Source organism: Pteropus vampyrus, unplaced genomic scaffold (genome assembly GCF_000151845.1).
Source record: "Pteropus vampyrus isolate Shadow unplaced genomic scaffold, Pvam_2.0 Scaffold303, whole genome shotgun sequence".
Classification (NCBI taxonomy): Eukaryota; Metazoa; Chordata; class Mammalia; order Chiroptera; family Pteropodidae; genus Pteropus; species Pteropus vampyrus.
In genome coordinates this window covers 1489153-1506398 of record NW_011889084.1, presented here as the reverse complement: position 1 = coordinate 1506398, position 17246 = coordinate 1489153, and the positions used below count along the sequence as shown (strand labels likewise).

The 17246-nt window shown below is 57.5% G+C and overlaps 2 protein-coding genes across 2 annotated transcripts; one reads left to right on the top strand and one right to left on the bottom strand.

The window, feature by feature from the left end:
• Window positions 1–3077: 3077 nt before the first annotated feature.
• On the top strand, window positions 3078–4585 carry C1QTNF8 (C1q and TNF related 8). Its single transcript, XM_011376984.1, has 2 exons — window positions 3078–3279; window positions 4035–4585. The coding sequence occupies exons 1-2, from the start codon at window positions 3078–3080 to the stop codon at window positions 4583–4585; spliced, it is 753 nt and encodes a 250-aa protein (XP_011375286.1).
• A 6758-nt stretch (window positions 4586–11343) lies between these two features.
• On the bottom strand, window positions 11344–12441 carry SSTR5 (somatostatin receptor 5). Its single transcript, XM_011376820.1, has one exon. It carries the CDS (start codon window positions 12439–12441, stop codon window positions 11344–11346), a length of 1098 nt encoding a protein of 365 aa, XP_011375122.1.
• Between the last annotated feature and the right edge of the window lie 4805 nt (window positions 12442–17246).

Genomic DNA, 17246 nt, shown 5'->3' with positions numbered 1-17246 from the left:
GCTCAGCTAGGATGTGGTGGTGAGAGGCAGGGGCCCAGGCTGCTCACCACCCTGAATGTCGCCTGCCAAGCTGCCCACTGTCTCAGAGCCAAATCTCAAGGCACGGGGGCTGCAGGGGCTGCAGGACAGTGAGTCAGGGCTCAGGATCTCGGGTCTTTTCACATGCCCTCTGTCTGTGCCACTCGCCAACCAGGGGCGAAGACAGCTATCCCCTAAGGGTGCTGCTGGGCCTGCTGGAGTGTGAGCTGTCATCTCCGGGGGGGGTAGGGCCAGTCTGGGAACTGGCTCCAGCTGGCATAGCCCCTGCCCACAGTCTTTACCAGCTCCATTCACCCTTAGCCTGGCACAAGAAGCCCCCCGCCACAGGCAGGGCCACCTCAGTCTTCTCTCCTTATCCTATCCTATCCCTCTCTGGTTATCAGTGAGGAGAGCTGGTGTGGGGGAGCTAGGGGGAGAACCAGACCTGTGGCTGGGCCTGGAATAGCAGAAATGGGTGAGCCAGCACCAGCTGCCCACAGCCTGCCTGTTCCCCAGGCCATGGCTGATGCCTCCCCCACAAGTGGCCTGGCTTGGTGTGTGTGGGTATGTTTCCCAGAAATTGCATGTTCCCAGGTCCAGAGGCAAAGGTGCCAAGTTCTTCCCCTAGGCCCAGTGCCCAGCTTTCCAGACCCAGAACAGGGATGAAGACAGACCCTGGTGTGGGCTCAGCTTTAGGCTCACAGTGGGCAAAGCCCCTGCCTGCTACTGCCTGGGAGGGGGGCCCTATGAGTCATTCCCGCTGGTGGGCATAATGGGGACACAACCCTTATCCACTGGAAGGCTGAGATGATGTCAAGAGGCCCCCCAACAGGGTATTACAGCAAGCTTCTTGCTCTGCTGGGCACCATGACCTGAGAGGTCACAGGGGATGAGGGAGCAGACACCACGGGCCTGGCCAGACGCTGCTCTCCTGGGTTTCGTCCACCAGCCCCAGTCCTCACTTCCCAGTCAGAAACAGGAGGTGTCACAGTTACCAGGTGGGCCGGTCACAGGCACGGTGGCCATGGTCTGCCCCCCTCCCCCTGCCACTTTGGCCTCCAGCCCCTGACCAGTCTCCTCCCAGCCTCCCCAATTCCCCACCCAAGTCACTGTACCCCAGATGGAGGAGGCCCATGGCACCATCCCACAACTCACCAGTCCCAGAAGTTCCAGGTCCCCAGGTTCATACCACGGCATAGGTCTGGCAGAAGAACTCTGGAGCCTACACGGCAAGGTTATGCAGACCCTTTGGTGGTGGTGAGTGAAGGGCAGGCTGGCTGTGGAGGGCAGGCTGGAAGTGGACAGCAGGGCCCTGTGATCCTCCTGCCGGGAGCTCTGAAGCTGGCCTGAGGCCTGTTGGTCTTGGATGGCCCAGAGGAAGCCGTGGGCGCCTGGGGCAGGCATGAAAGGGCTCTTTCACAGGCTGCTGGGGCAGTGATGCTGGAGACGTCCAGACAGGCAGCAGCGCTCGACGGTGAAATGGTAACAGGGATCGGGGTGTGGGGGGGTGGTCTTCATAGCCCCCCTGAGCAGGCTGGGCTTGCAGGGGTCTGTGCTATCCTTAGACCCCAGCAGGAGGGAGGCTTCAGCCCAGACTGTCTTCTGGGCAGGCCAGGTAGCCAGGATGCCTAGGACCCCAGACCTCCAGCGGGCTGAGGTGGGGACTCCAGCTGCACCGGCCCGCCTAGCGGATGGGATCCCTGGGAGACTCCCACTCCTGTCAGATCCCTCCATGGGAGGAGGCCGGGAAGGTCTTGCAAGGTCCAGTGAGGCTGGGGGCAGGGGGACTCAGGGTCTGCTGGACTTTGGGGGTGGGGTAGAGAGAAGGGTTCCCATCTGCCAGGGAAGCTCAGCCTAGGAGTGGGTCTCAGACCCACCACGCAAGAAGAAGAACCTTGCCCTGGGCTGCAGTCCCAGAGGGCTCCCTGGAGAAGGGGGCCTGGGTCTTTGTTCAGCAAAGTTGGGCTACAGGGCAGAGTAAGAACCCCAACTTCACATGCTTGCCCTTACAGGAGACCAGCCCTGGCTGAGCCTCCTGGATGCAGCTCTGGGGAGACCACTCGCCAGGGGAAACTGACACCCACGTGCATGCAGGGCTCACCCAGGAGCCCCCAGCAGCTTCTGGTTGAACCAGGAAGTGGTGCCCCCACCTAGAATAGATAGGCCAAGTATCATGCAGGGTATTTTGTGGGAGGGGGTGTGGAGGCAGGAGGCCTAGGACTAGCGAGGGTTGAAGATCATCCTTTCCGCATCGGGGTGGGAGGGGTTCACATGGGTAGCCTCTTAAGTTGCTCTCCCTCCTTCTCCTGGGATCTCAGTTCTCCTGGTGTCCGCCCTCTGCCCAGCTAAGCAGCAGGCAGAAACTGTCTCACGAAGGCCCCACCCAACCTGGGATCCAGGCCCAGCCTTATGGGGCGGGGCACTACTCTTCAAAGCTGCCCCTCCCCAAGGGTTCTGCCTGGCCACAGGAGGGCGGGGGACTCAGAGGGTTGATTCAGAGTCCCCTTGGCCATGGCAGCTACCCCTGCATCTGCCAGGTGTGGGGTCCCCAGCCATGAGGGCTTTAGGGTCCAAGAATCCCTGACTATAGGCAGTTAGGGTGCCTGCTACAGCCCAGAGCTAAAACCCCAGGAGGGGTAGGAGCCCACAGAAGGAACAGCCCCTGAAAAGAAGCCTAGATGGGGCGGGGCTGCCTCAGCCACTCTTGCCGGAGGCTCTGGGAGGGCAGGTGTGAATTGTCTCTTGTGCGGCCCCTTGGATTAGTGGTTGAGGAGGATTCCGAGGGCACATCCAGGTTCAGGGATGGAGATCCTTCGTCAGGGGCAGGGGCTGAACATCTCAGAGGGGTGTGTCAGGCACTCTGTCTGGTTCCGGATGAGGCTCTGGCCCTGCCCACTACAGCACCTCAAAGGACCCCAGCTGTGTATTCCACACGGTCCCATCTCCCGTCTCCCCAGACAAAGGGGCAGAGCTGCCTGCTGTGAAGTCTGGAGCTCAGAAGAGCATCTCCTGCTCAGATGTCCTCCCCTCCTCTTCCCATCTTCTAGGCTCTGGCCCAGATGGCAGCCTCTGCCCTCCTGCTTCTCTTGGTGCTGCCTGCGGGAACCTGGCCCAGCCTGGGGCTGCCGCGGCGGCAATGCGTGCACTGCTGCCACCCAGCCTGGCCCCCGGCTGCCCCTGGTTCATACGCCCCTGAAAATGATGGGGAGTGGGTGCAGCTGCCCCGCATTCGGCCCACCATCGACATCTCAATCCTCAAAGGTGAGTGTCATGGAGAAGTGTGGTCCCACCTTGTCCCCTGTCCCCACAGGGACACCCCATAGGGACATCCACACTGAGGGGAATAGGGAAGAGGGAACAGGAGAGCAAGTCAAAGCCCTGAGGCCTTGAGTTAGTCAGAATAGCTCTGGGAAGGTACATGGGGCCTGGATGGGACACTCAGAGTTGTGACTCTTTGCCCCTGACAGCTTTGTCAAGGCCGTCTGCCCCCCAGCCACCCTCTCAAGCAGGAAGCAAAGTGGCCTGGAGACGGGGCAGTGAAGAGAGCAGGACTTGAGACTCCCTTTAATCCTGCTCACCTGCTCTGCAGTGACCCTCCCAGGCCCAGCTCCCACAGAAAGTAGGGAAGGGAAGCCTGGGTACCCCTTGGGAGAAGACAAGAGAGGATGAGTTCAAGAAGGCCTCACCCTGGGGGACTGGACAGCAGCCTCATGAAGGTTGGATTTGGGTACCAACTTCCTGGCCCCCTCGTCCTTCAAAGCCCAGTTCGGACCTTTCCTTTGGCAACTGCCTGGACCCCAGTCATTCCCACTGTCCTGCTGGTCCCCACATGACAATCTGCACAGGCCCCAGAACAACTTTGGGTTGTGGTTCATTGCCCTGTGTGAGGGGTGGGTTAGCACCTGCCTTACAGACAAAGAAACTGAGGTTTGGGGAGGTGAGGTCACTTGCAAGGCCACATGGCCAGCAAGTGGATCCCAAGCCTTGACCAGAGGCTTCTGCTTGCTCCCCTGCAGGTGAGAAGGGAGAGGCAGGGGTCAGAGGTCGCTCTGGTAGGAGCGGAAAGGAGGGCCCACCAGGCTTCCGGGGCCTCCAGGGCCGCAAGGGCCAGAAGGGACAGGTGGGGCCACCAGGTGCTCCATGCCATCGTGCCTACGCTGCATTCTCTGTGGGCAGGCGTGAGGGGCTGCACAGCGCTGATGCCTTTCAGGCCGTGCCCTTCGACACGGAGTTGGTGAACCTGGATAGCGCCTTCGACCTGGCCTCTGGCCACTTCTTCTGTGCTGTGCCCGGTGTGTACTTCCTGAGCCTCACCGTGCATACCTGGAATTACAAGGAGACCTACCTGCACATCATGTGCAACAAGCAGGCCACAGCCGTGCTGTATGCACAGCCCAGTGAGCGCAGCGTCATGCAGACTCAGAGCCTGCTACTGCCGCTGGCTGCTGGTGACACTGTCTGGGTGCGCATGTTCCAGCGTGACCGCGATAATGCCATTTATGGAGAACGTGGGGACCTCTACATCACCTTCAGTGGCCACCTGGTCAAGCCAACCACCGAGCTCTAACTGCTGCAGAGAAGCCCCCACGTCACGCCCAACCCTTCATTGACACTCACTCCCCGGACACCCCCAGCCCAAACTTACCCTCACAGCTGAGGATGGATGCCAGCAGTGCTTGAGTACTGACAATATGTAGTGATTGAGCACCGACTTGTGTGCAGATGCTGAGCTGAGTGCCAGAGGTGTGGCAGGAACGAGACGGACTCGGAGCCTGCCCTGGTGGGGACTGGCACAGACCGAATGTTCACACAAGAAATTTGGGATGAAGACCATAGGCATGGGCATGCTGGCAGGGGCAGCGGGGGGAGGCGGAGCACCTCTGCGCGTGATGGAGTTTTCCTCCTGGTTGAGCGATTATTCTGCTAATAAAGGGCTGTAGAATTATTTGCAAAGCACCTACTGGGTGTTGGGCTGGATACAGGGGAGGCCAGGGGTCAAATGCAGATGCCGTCCCTCTCAGAGCTGATTCTAGCAGAAAATTTGCTAAATTCCAGGGGTACAAATGGGGTGGGGATGAGAGTCATGTCCTGGGATGGACACACAGTCCAGTTCTGATGGGCTGATTTTCCGGGGCTCTCGGTGTCCTCTCATCTGTCTGGAATGGGCTGGGTGGTGGAGGAATACTATATCTTAATGTGCATCAGAGCCCAGGGGAGCCCCACACTCCCATTGTGTCACCTCACACTTAGATGTGGCTGAAATTGGGGCCTGGCAGTGACGGAGAAGTCAGTGGGTCATACCCAGTCCTGCAGGCAAGGGCGTAAGTGGAGCTTGGCCACGCTCACTCCACAAGAGGCCTCGATCCGCCCCATGGGTTGGAGCCATCAGGCTGCCCTATCCTAAAGTCCACTCTGAGTCTCTTCCTTTCTTGCCGCATGTCTTCCAGCCACTCCAGAAGCTTCTGCCTAGTCCCTCTGGCCCCATCACTGCCACCTCTTCCCTGGGTCCTCCTCTAGCATCTGCTTCCATGGCTGCTCTCTCCTGAGCAAGGATTCTGGGGCAATGAGGCATCCGGGCCCTGGCAGGAGCAGAGTCTGGAATCACTAGAGCCTGGCAAGCTGGCTGAGGTCCTGAGCCATGTGAAGCTGCAGGCTGGCCAGCTGAGCAAAAGATGTAGGAGGCCTCATAGAGGGAGAGGCCATAGGCCACCAACTTGGGCTTGAGAGGTGGTAGTTAGTGGCTGCTGGCAGCCCCAGGCCCCTCTCTCCTGAGGAGCAGGCTGCCCACCAGGGGCCTCATGGGTGCTAGACAGGCATAAGCCTCCTTCAGTCCTCATTCACCTTTGGGGCCCAGGGCCCACAGAGCACTCAGACCTGGCTGGTCCTCCTCTCCTTCCGCCCCTCCCACCGGATCCCCAGCCCATCGTTAGATGAGCTCCACATTTGCCTGACTCTGGGGCTGAGGATCCTTCCTCAGACAGTCAGCTGATGGGGGTGGTGGAAAGGGGATGGAAACCTCCTCATCCATTTCACCCCCTCATCCTTGTGCTGGGGGAGGGGACGAATCAGGAATGCGAAGGCTGGACAAGACCCCACTATGGTACATGGCAGGCAGCAGCAGGACTCTGGCGGGGAGGAGGGGGGAGTGTTGTTATGGCCAAGGACTCGGGATAGGATGTCCTGGGCTGGAAAAGCCACACACAGGATACACCAGATACAGGAGTGGGGCTGGGAGGGGCCCCAGGACACTGAGTTGGGTGGAGCCTCAAGCTGAACTTTGGCCCTTTGGCCTGTGTCTTTTTATAGCTGGGAGAGCCAGACATGCCCCGGGTGCTTGGCAACCTGCAGATGCATCAAGAGCAAGTGCTAAAAGGGGCCGAGGTGGTAGAGAGGGTTCTGCAGTAGAGACAAAGATGACTGAACAGAAATGGGGGTCTGTGGGGTGATTGGAAGGACCCCAGCCACCCTCTGTCTCCCCAGGTCCTGGACTCCCTTTCTACCCTGACCAAGACCCCCAGGCTCCCTGTGTGCTTCTGGCCAGCCTGGCCAGGAGGGGGCAGGAGGGAAACCTCTGTCTGCCAGCTTCAAACCAAGCCTGCATTCTTTCCAGCCTGCTGTGTGCTAAGGGCCTCTGTCAGGGCCCCCAGAGCAGCAGTGGTGAGGCCTAGAATGCAGGTGGGGAGTGGCAGCTGCCCTAAGCGGGGATAGTCTGCAGATCTGGCACCCACTTCACCTCTTTTAACCTCAAGGCATGAATCCGGCCATCCACTTGGCTTGGACAGGGAGATACGAAGGCAACCAGGCCAAGCCTTGAGGGAAAGGCCCTGCCCCCAGCTGCTGACCCAGGAGGGCAGAGCAGGTCAGGCCAAGAAGGGTGTCTGACAACCTCCAGTACAAAGGCCACTACATTCTCAGAGAACCAGGGGCTGATGGGACATGCTCTGAGTGTGGCTAAGACCCCCACTGAGAGCCTCAGTGCAAGCTGGGGGACATGCCAGGGGACACTGCTGGTAGGTCCAGGACAAGAAGGCATTCTCCCACACACCCTTCAGGCTTATTTATTTTTAAAAATGACTAAGAACTGGGGGGTGGAGGCAGGGTGGGGAACAGGATGAGGCAGTCACCCTCTCTGCAAAGCGATAAAGGTCACCCTCGGTAAGAGGCTGAAGACACAAAAATTAATGAGGCCCACTGCCGCCCTGCCCACTTAGAAGAAGGGAATTGATCCCAATCAGAGTAGCGAAGGGGAAGCCCCCGCTGTGTGACTCGGCTGTAATCAGGGACGAACACACGTGGGTCATGAGAAGAAAGCTGGAAAATCACTGAATACAAGGACCTTCGCCTGAGAGATGGGATCCAGTCAGGGAGTCAGTTTATCCATATTAGTTGATCTGTTTAGTGGAATCCCAATAAAACATCCATTTTTAAAACTTAGGTGAGATTCATATAACATAAAATTTATCATTTTAAAGAGAACAGTTCAGTGACATTTAGCACTTTCACAATGTTGTGCAATCACCACCTTTTCTAGAACAGTCTCATCATCCCCGAAGAAACCCTGACCCCACTAACAATCACTCCATACCGCTCCCCTAGCCCTTGCCTGTGTGTGCAAACTTCAGGGAAGAGCTCCTCAGAGACAGGGCCTCATTGCCCTTTCCTGAAGCAGGGGCCAGGGGAGGGAGGTTTGCTCAGGCAGAGCACCTGACCCCCGCCCAGTGGCTCAACAGTGGGACATACCCAGGTGCCCAGACCAGATGGTGCCCCCCGTACCCCACCCCATTGGCGCAAATCTGGCAAATGCATAGCTGCAATGCCATCTTCAGGACAGAGAAGGTGGGCCTTGCACAGGGAGGAGCAAGGGGCCTGGAGGGGGCTGAGAGCCCCAGGACAGGGATGAGCAGGGAGGACGATGCCCCTCAGGCGCCTTAGGACCTTCAAGGTAAGGCCCCACCTGGGCAGAGCCCCCATCCCTCAATGACGCTCAGTTATTTATTCAACACCCTTCTGGGTTGTGGTAGCCAGACCAGCCCTCAGGAGCCAGGATGGCATCAGCTAATCTATACAGGACAGGTCAGTAACCTTGGCCTCAACAGAGGGGAAGCAGCAGAGTGAGGCTTGGGGACCCCAGCCAGCCACGGTGGAAGAGGGATCATGAATGAGATGAGGGTCTCTCCAGGCCCTCATCTCCACCCAGCCCTAAGATTCAGCATTCTGCAGAGTTCTGGAAGGTTCTGCAGGGGCTGATAAGTCACCAGCAAAGATCCTAATCTTCCCATCATTCAGTCTCCCTGTCGCCCCCAAAGGACATCTCTGTTCAGGCCTCAGGTTCCTGTGGGAAGTCCTTCCTTGTGTCTACCAGGTGTCCATCCATCTAGCCCCAGGATAGCTGATGCGGTGGGGTGGGGGAGCGGCGAGCCTTCCTAACCCCTCCTCAGGACGCTACCCAGGGCATCCCAGCTTATCTCCTGCTGATGGGGGTTGGGCTGGGAGCATAGCCTTGCTCAGCCGCAGGGCGGGCCGGCCTCAGTTTCCTTCATGCTGGGGATGCAGCAACTGCTCTGCCTGTGGGGGCTGCACTACAGTCACACCACAGGCCCCTGCCCTGCCAGACAAACAGACCCCTTCTGTCTATGTGCCCCATCCCAGAGGCAGCCTCATCTTGTCCCCAGGGGCCGGATTTCCTGAGCAAGGTCACTGTGGAAGCCACTGGAGCCTGCCAGCCAATAAAACCCATCGATGTGGAGAGAGAGCTCATAAAACAGGTCACCACTCCTAGAGTGTATGAGTTCTGTGCTATCCCTTCCCCACTCGGGGCTGGGACCAGGACCTGCAAGCAGTGCAGTGGCTCTGTGGTCCCCACAGCTGTCCCTACCCTGTGTTGGGTGCAGGAGAGCAGCGGCTAGGCTGGGCTACCTCCCTTGGCCTACCTTGCCAGGTCCACTGGCTCCCAGGACGCATGTTCCTCCTGGGTCACTCCTGCTCTGCCCCTAGGCCCTGAGGGTGGGTCATTGTTCCCTCCTGCTCGGTGGCCAACACTCTCCTGGAGTGTCAGGGATTGTTCACACTAGCCAAGCTTCTCCCCAGCTCCAGGCCAGCCTGGGGTGGGGCTGGTCAGAGTCCCCTGGAACATTCCATAGGCTCCTCTACCTACTGGATCCATCAGTACTGGATCCAGGTGCCCTACACATACACACTCGCACACACTCTTACACATGCATATGCACACACGCACACCCCTCTCTGTCAGGAACAGATTAGGGCACCGCTGGTGTCTGTACTCCCCACAATATACTCTCTCAGCTGGCACCACTATTAAATCAATTGGAGAAATTGATCCAGGCAGAGATTTCTGAGCCATCTGCTTGCTCCCAAAGCCATTCTGAGGGGACATACTTTGCATTCAGATCCAGGGGAGTCCTGACTATGGGGTGGGGGCAACAAGTTGGATGGGCTTCAGTTTCTCCTGGGGCATCCTCCCCAGATGCTAGTCCCTAGGGCAGGGTGGCGGTGGGTTTGGCCAGCAGCTCCAATGCCGGGCTCTGTGTGCCCCACATAGAGGAGCCACCTCCACCCCCTGGAACTGAGACCAGGAGTAGCAGAGACTCAGCCTGGGGCCCTGGAGGCAGCCGGGTTCCCACACACCCAGGGACAGCCCCAAACCAGCCTCCCACTGTCTGCACCCACCAGCCATTGAAGGAGGTGACCCCTGTATCCTTGAGGCCAAATCCTGATCCCAACCCTCCCAGAAGTGAGGCGGCCACCCACACCCAGCCCCAAGGCAAATGCCCATCAATTCTTTTAATTCCGATTGTTTGCACCTTGCACTGAGTTATCATCTAAGTGCCTGCTGACCACTTCCAGCTGGGTGTTTGCCCACCCACATCCCGCTGCCTCCTATCCACTCTGATTTGCACCAACTTCGATCGGCTCCAGGGACAATATTTGCTTTGGGAAAGAGTCAAACATTTATTCTCTAATTTATTCAGGAGAGCTGTTGTCAAACACTAGCGCCCTCATTATGTCTTTGGGTTTCCAGGGCTTGGCCTCTGTCCGGGGTGGGTGCCAAGGCCCAGGCAGCGCTGAGCATCCTTTCCGCTGCCCAGCATGGCTCCCCCTGCTCCCCATGCCCTTCTGAGGGCTGGGGTCCAGCTCTGGGCTGACAGAGGAAGGAAGCTCCAACAAGGTGGCCCTGGTCAGGGCTGTCCCAGACAGGGTGCCTGCAGGTCGAGTGAGTCCCTGCACTCTGGTCCTTCTCCTTCCAGCCTCGAATAGAGGCCCATGGCACCCAGAACCCCAGCAAGGCTTGAGTAGGCATCTTCTCTGGGACCCCATTGTGGGTCTGGGGCTGCAGAAGTTGCCGGCATTTCTAGGGGGTGGATGGAACCACTCTAGTCTGGGGAACGAAGAATTCCTCACGGGCCTGGCATTTGCTGGCATTTACATCCACCCACACAGCCTTTCCAAGCGGCTGCTATTTGTACTGAGAGGCCACTCCCCCAACTGCTGTCTGACTATTTCTCCTCTTCTGCTTCTGAACCCCTCCCTCTCCAGGCCAGAGCCCCTGCTGAAAGCAGAAGAGATGGCTGTAGGTTCCCATGTACTCACCTGCCCCCTCCCCAAGACAACCACTCCCGGTGCCCCAGGCCCCCTGCACTGGGCCCCTTTGGACACCTGTGGCCCTCTACCTACTCAGAAGCCTGGGAGCCGACTCTCCACCCCAAACCTCAGCCTCTCGCTCTCTCTCTCTGTGCTCGTTGCCTTCTGCACCCACTCCCACTGTGAAATCATTGGTCTCCATTCCTTGTTCCCCCCACCAGGGGACAGGGGCCAACAGGAAGGGAGATGCAACAGCAGGGGGTGGGCAGGCAGCTGGAGTCTCCTCTGCCATCCATCGACCTAGCTGCCCTGGGGGCATCTGCAGCTTTGTCCCTCACACCTGCCACCTCCAAAGTCAATAACTCCTAGATCCCAAAAGGTAGAGGGAGTGTGGAGACCCAGGCCAGAGTGTAGCACATTGTCTTTAATTTCACAGAGTAGCACTTGGCGCTGACCAGGTGAATCGATGCTGACCGGGTGACACGGGGCTGACCTGAGGAGGAGCACAGGTGATGAGAGGGTGGAGCTGGGCTGGTGGTGGTCACCAGCTCACACTAACTCCCCTGGCCTGGGAGGCTGGCACAAGCTGTCCTCACACCATGGAAAGCATCCAGGCTGCTGGGGGGCACTTCAGTAGGCCCCCATGTCTTGGGGGAGGGCTTGGGCCGGCAGGAAATTTAGACCAGGCAGGGGCGGGGCCCACCAGGTGCTGTCCACCTGTGACTCTCACAACCTGCTGGTCTGCATGAGCCCGTTGACCTCAGAGCTGCGTGCAGCCAGTGTGGCCTGCTGCGGTCGGCTGCTCTTGTCAAGCCGTGGCTCCGTGGCATCCACATCCTCGGTGCCATAGCCCTTGCGGAAGCACAGAACCTTCCGGAAGCTCTGGCGGAAGTTGTCAGAGAGGAAGCCGTAGAGCACAGGGTTGGCACAGCTGTTGGCATAGGACAGGATGACCACGAAGAAGTAGGCACCGGCGGCGGCAGGCTCCTCTGGCAGGACGACAGCCAGGTTGACGATGTTGATGATGAAGAAGGGCAGCCAGCAGCCCACGAACACCAGCACCACCACGACCACCATGCGCGTCACCTTGCGCTCCGAGCGCCGCCGCGTGGAGCCCACGCGCACACCTGACGCCTTCACCTTCACCACAATGAGCAGGTAGCACAGACAGATGACCAGCAGCGGCCCAAAGAAGCCCAGCACAGACGTGTAGATGATGAAGATGGCGCCCCATAGGCCCACGGGCTCTGGCCAGCTGAGGTTGCAGGTGTCCCAGCCCTCCTGGATGTCTGCGAAGACCACCAGTGGCAGAGACATGAGCAGCGAGAAGGCCCAGACCGCAGCACTGGCCAGCTTGGCCACCCGTGGGCGACGCCACCGCGAGGAGCGGATGGGGTGGACAACAGCCAGGTAGCGGTCCACGCTCATGACCGTCAGGCAGAAGATGCTGGTGAACTGGTTGATGCCGTCCAATGTCATAACCAGGCGACACAGCACAGGGCCAAAGGGCCAGTAGGAGACAGCGTTCTGAGTGGCCAGGAAGGGCAGCCCCAGCATGAGGAGCACGTCGGCCACGGCCAGGTTGAGGATGTAGATGTTGGTGACCGTCTTCATCTTGGCGTGGCGCAGCACCACGTAGATGACCAGCGTGTTGCCGCCCAGCCCCACCGAGCACACCAGCAGGTAGAGCACTGGCACCACAACGGCTCGGGCCCCTGGGGAGGGCACCGGCCCTGCCATCGTCCCGTTCTCGCCGCCTGCACCGGCGGCCACCAAGGAGGTGTTCCAGCCCACTGATGTGGAAGTGGAGAACAGAGTCTCCATCTCAGGGCAGGGCCTGTCCTCTCTGCAAGAGGAGAAGGGAGGATGCGGGCGATTAATCGCATGGCCAGGCACTTCCTCCCTTGGGCCCCGCCTGCCCCAGGAGGCACAGGATTACCCCACGTCGCAGGGTAAACATGATCACTCATGTTCGACTAGGCTAGAAATCACATTAGACAAATTGTTTGGAAAACAAGCCCAGAAAGGAAGGAACAGAGGGACAGCTGCTGTGAGTCGAGACATCGAGACGTCTGTTGATACCACGGTGGCTTCCAGACACCTGACCATCCCTACACCCCCTACTGCCCCAGGATTAAGAAATGCTGTCATTGCTGTAGAGGTGATGGACCCCGCCCCAGAGCCCAGGCCAGTAATGTGTCCCTCAAAGCTGCAATGACAGCACATCATGCAGCTGTTTCCCAGGTCATTTCCTTGGCCCACATGCAGCAGCAGGTGGGCTGGCTGGCAGCTGTGGGGGGCAGGGAAACCAACTCCTCTTGGTCACATGGCCAAGGCTCTGTCAGGGTGACACAGATGCCTCTCACCAGGGAACGGCGTTACCGGGAGCCAGGTGGCCACTGGCAAAACCTCTGCAGCCTGAGATCTGGCTCTTTGGCCACGTGGAAGGCCTGGCACCCTCCTGATGGTTTCGGGAGGTCACCCAGAGTTCGGCTTTGGGGTTGCCCAGGAGAGCAGGGCTCAGTGGGCGTTATTGCATTTCTAGCTGGCATCGGTTGGTTGTGAGTGTGAGGGGCGTCCTTGAGTCTGAGGCCAACACCATCTCACTGTGACATCACTACCCCGACCTCACAGGTAAGGGACTGAGGACAGCAGGGGTCACCTCCCCAAGGAACCTCAGGACAGGTGGAAAGGGACAGGGAGAGTGATTAGGAGGCTGAGACTGGGCCCCTCACAACCAGTTGATGCCAGCTGGAAGAGCAGCAATGCCCACCAAGCCCTGCTCTCCTGGGTGACCCCAAAACCAGACTCTGGTTGACCTCCTGGAACCATCAGGAGGGTGCCAGGCCTTCTACGTGGCCGAAGTGCCAGACCTCAGGCTGCAGAGGCATTGCCAGTGTCCACCTGGCTCCCGGGAACACCGTCCCCTGGTAAGAGGCAGGGCGCTGGCCATATGGCCAGGAGGAGTTGGTTTCCCTGCTCCCCACAGCTGCCAGCCAGCCCACCTGCTGCATGATGTGCTGTAATTGCAGCTTTGAGGAACACCCTTCTGACATGGGCTCTGTGGTGGGGTCCATCACCTCCACAGCAATGACAATATATCTCGAGTCCCAGGCAGAAGGCACAGTGCAAGAACTGACAAAGAGGAACTCCACACATGTAGTAAATAGGGAACACAAAATGGACTGAATAATCACAGCTAATTATAGCCCGTGCCACAGGCCAGGAGAAAATGCGTGTACACGCGCGTGCACGTGTGTGTGGAGGGAGAGAAAGAGAGAGAAGCAGACATTGGGAGACGGAGTGTGAATCGGGACAATATGGGGAGAGTGGGTGGAAGGAAAGACTTTAGCTTTGTGCATGGGGTTTTGTAGAGAAAGAGCTGAGGCAAAGACAGGAAAACATTAACATTTGTAGTTCAAGGTGATGGGCACATGTGTATTTGTTATAGAGTTTTTGTACTTTTCTATGTTTGAAATAGTTCATAAAAATGGTGATGCTCAAGAGAAAATAAACACCTCCACTGACAAGAGGGAAAGAAGAAAGGGGGTATAGGTGGGGCCCCACTACTCAGGGGATAGGGGTTTAGCGGGAAGCCTAAGTGCCCCTGGAGGCTCCCAGGCAAGGGCCTAAAAGAGGCTGGAAAGGGCCATGATGACCTTGTCAGGGTCACTTAAGCTCAGCGGCCCCCTAGAGCCCTGCTCAGTTGACCCACAGTGCCCCTTAGTCACCTCAGAACAGAGGATGTGCCCAGCAGCTGTCAGTCCTGGGTTGGAGGAGGCAATTGAAATCTGGTAGACAAGTGGTGGTGGGGGAGCCCAGGATAAATGACAATGACAATGACAGAAAGAAACCCTCTGCTCCTGATGGGCGGACACACCAGAATTTCCAAGTTCACTTGGCTAACCCACGCTAGGAAACATGACCTAGAAAATTAACAATGGGAAGGTGGCCCGATGGATTCATTTCAGGTGAAATAAAAATATTATGACTTAACAAGCATGCCCACGATATGTTCGATGTATTTAGGATCCTCAATAAGGCATAGATAAAAATACCGTGAAATAAATTTGGCTTCTGTTTAAGAAGTAAATGAGCAAAGTGTCTATTTTTCGAAAATTACAACTCTTGGTGTGAAAAATCATCCTTTGAAAAAAAAACTCACAAAAGTCAGAATCAACTCCAGTCTGGTATAGTTGAAGAGAGAATCAACAAATTGGAAGAGGGGCTTAAGGAGTCCCTCAGCGCATGATGCAGAGGAGGATGCAGTGGGCTCTGAGCACTGGGAGGAGGGCGCAGACGCATTATTCAGAGAAGATGGCTGGGCACCTGTGGAACTAACTCACCACAATTACTGCGCCTGCTTCTTGGAACATAATTCTGCAAGAGCCATTATTCGGAGGTGGCAATCTTCTTAGTCATCGAAATTACACACTCATGGGAAAATTGTCCGTAGGGCCCTTTCTCTTGTGGGTGGGGGAGTCGATGGTGGAGGGGGACTGTGGAGCCAACTAGGAGCTAATGCTGGGGCTTTCTGACTCAGAGCCCCCACCAGGAAGAGCCCACCCACCGCTCAAAAGCGCAAACCTGTCCTGAGCAGAATAAAATAGCAGAATAAACGTAGACATAAAATAGTGTCAGAGTTGACCTACAGAGCATCAAGGACAGAAGAAAATCCTAAAGAATGCCAGTGGGGAGACAAGAGGAAATCCACAAGGAGTGAGGACGAGGACAGGCTCCTTCAGCTATGGGAGCCACAGGAGCCAGTGGGAGAAACTGTCACCTGGATTCCTCACCAGGAGGGGAAAGAGATATTTTCTGTGTTTCCCTGCATTTGGTGCTCCCGAGAGTGAGCCCCCTGCTGTGTGTTGTGACCTGGTGTGAGATATGCAACAAAAACTCTATTTTAAAAAGGCTGAAGTATGATGTTTGGGGACAACTGCATTTTAAGACAAAGCTGGAGTCCCTTAGTCGGAAGGGGTATTCCTGTGTTGAGGAAGCTCATGCTTCCCAGGTATGTCTGTCCGGGAGGAAGGTCTCCGGGACCCTCAGAGAAGGGCCACTCGCAGGCCTACTCCTGCAACAGGGGTAGGCCTGCTGGTCTCGCCTCCCCATGCCTGGTGCAGAGGGGCCCTTTCTCACATTTTAAAAGAAATACCTTAGAAAGGGTTTTTGGCTCATTCTGCGTGGGACTCAAGGGGCAGGGTGGGGAATAAGGAGCCCCCGGAAGGTATTCTGTTGGCCCATGAGGGGAGAAGTGCTCAGATGCACCCAGAGCCTGGGTTCTGAGCATGGTGTGACTGAATGCACGTTTGATTCTAAATCAGATCTGCATCTTGTCTTCATAAAGCTTTTGGCTGCTCAGGGCTCCTCTGAGACTCCTGCCAGGCACCCAGACTGCCCAAAACCCAGAGTAGGCAGAGACTGTCAGGGCCCCCCTGCCATCTCCCCCAAACACCCCACCTCCTGAGTTAGACTTCAGAGCAGAGCAGAACAAAATTAGGCCACTATTATTGCGCCTGCCTCTTGGAACATAATTCTGCAAGAGCCATTATTCGGAGGTGGCAATCTTCTTAGTCATAGAAATTACACACTCATGGGAAAATTGTCCCTAGGGCCCTTTCTCTTATGGGTGGGGGATTCGATGGGGGAGGGGGACTGTAGAGCCGACTATGACCTAATGCTGGGGGCTTTCTGACTCAGAGCCTCCACCAGGAAGAGCCCACCCACCCACTGATGTGGCACATAGAAAAGACTCCAGCCCCTCACCCCCTGCCCCAACCTACCCCCACATACTGGCTGAGTGATCTTGGATAAATCATGCCACTTCTCTGAGCCTTGACTTCCTATGACAGGCAACTCCTACAAAATGCAATCTCTCCGAACAGATGAAACAAGCTCAGGTATGCAAGATGCTGCGTACAGTGCCTGGCACACAGTGGGTGTTCAATAATTGCTGCTACTCACCTGCCCCAAATGGCCCAGTATCTCCTTCCCAACATCAGGAAAGGTACCTGCCCAGGATTCCTTGGAGAAGGGGGCAGAGCTTTCCCAAGGGCCTGGAGACAGAGACCGACCTCAGTGCTCAAGCTATCCATGCCCCAGCGAGATTCAGCCTGTACCTCGCCATCCCTTTTCAGGCTAGCCTGTCATGCAGTCAATGGGAGGGAGCTGCATCCTCCATTGGGACAGCTGCGGTGTGGCGAGGCTGTGGAAACCACCAGGTTTCATCTCTGGGCCCACTCCTCACCTGGGAGGCAGAAGATCCACAGGTGCTGTCCCCACCTATGTGGGGCAGGACAAATGTCAAATGTGGGGACATCCTGGCTAAGAGGAAAAGCCCCAGCACCATCTGGGGCCCCTGACCTAGGCCTGCCTCCCCCAGGGCAAGCTCTCCAATCTCTGCTTCATCTTGTGTAGAGAGCAGGCTGATGGCAGCCTGCCTCCCCTCTGGAGGGCAGCCAATGGCAACTCCACTCCTACCCTCCCCAGACATGCTCCATTCGTCCTAAGGCAGCCTGTGGTCAGGGCTGGGATCTCTTCCCCATGGGAGGGACATTAAGGTGGGTGTGGGCTGGCACAGGGTTCATTGACAGGGAGGCCTGCTGGCGGAGCCCCTCCGTGGGGTC

Excerpts from the sequence above, each read along its gene's own strand:
- SSTR5 (XM_011376820.1), bottom strand. The coding sequence starts at position 12,441 with ATGGAGACTCTGTTCTCCACTTCCACATCAGTGGGCTGGAACACCTCC.
- C1QTNF8 (XM_011376984.1), top strand. The coding sequence starts at position 3,078 with ATGGCAGCCTCTGCCCTCCTGCTTCTCTTGGTGCTGCCTGCGGGAACC. Across the intron at positions 3,280-4,034 it reads CGACATCTCAATCCTCAAAG|GTGAGAAGGGAGAGGCAGGG; the intron begins GTGAGTGTCATG and ends GCTCCCCTGCAG.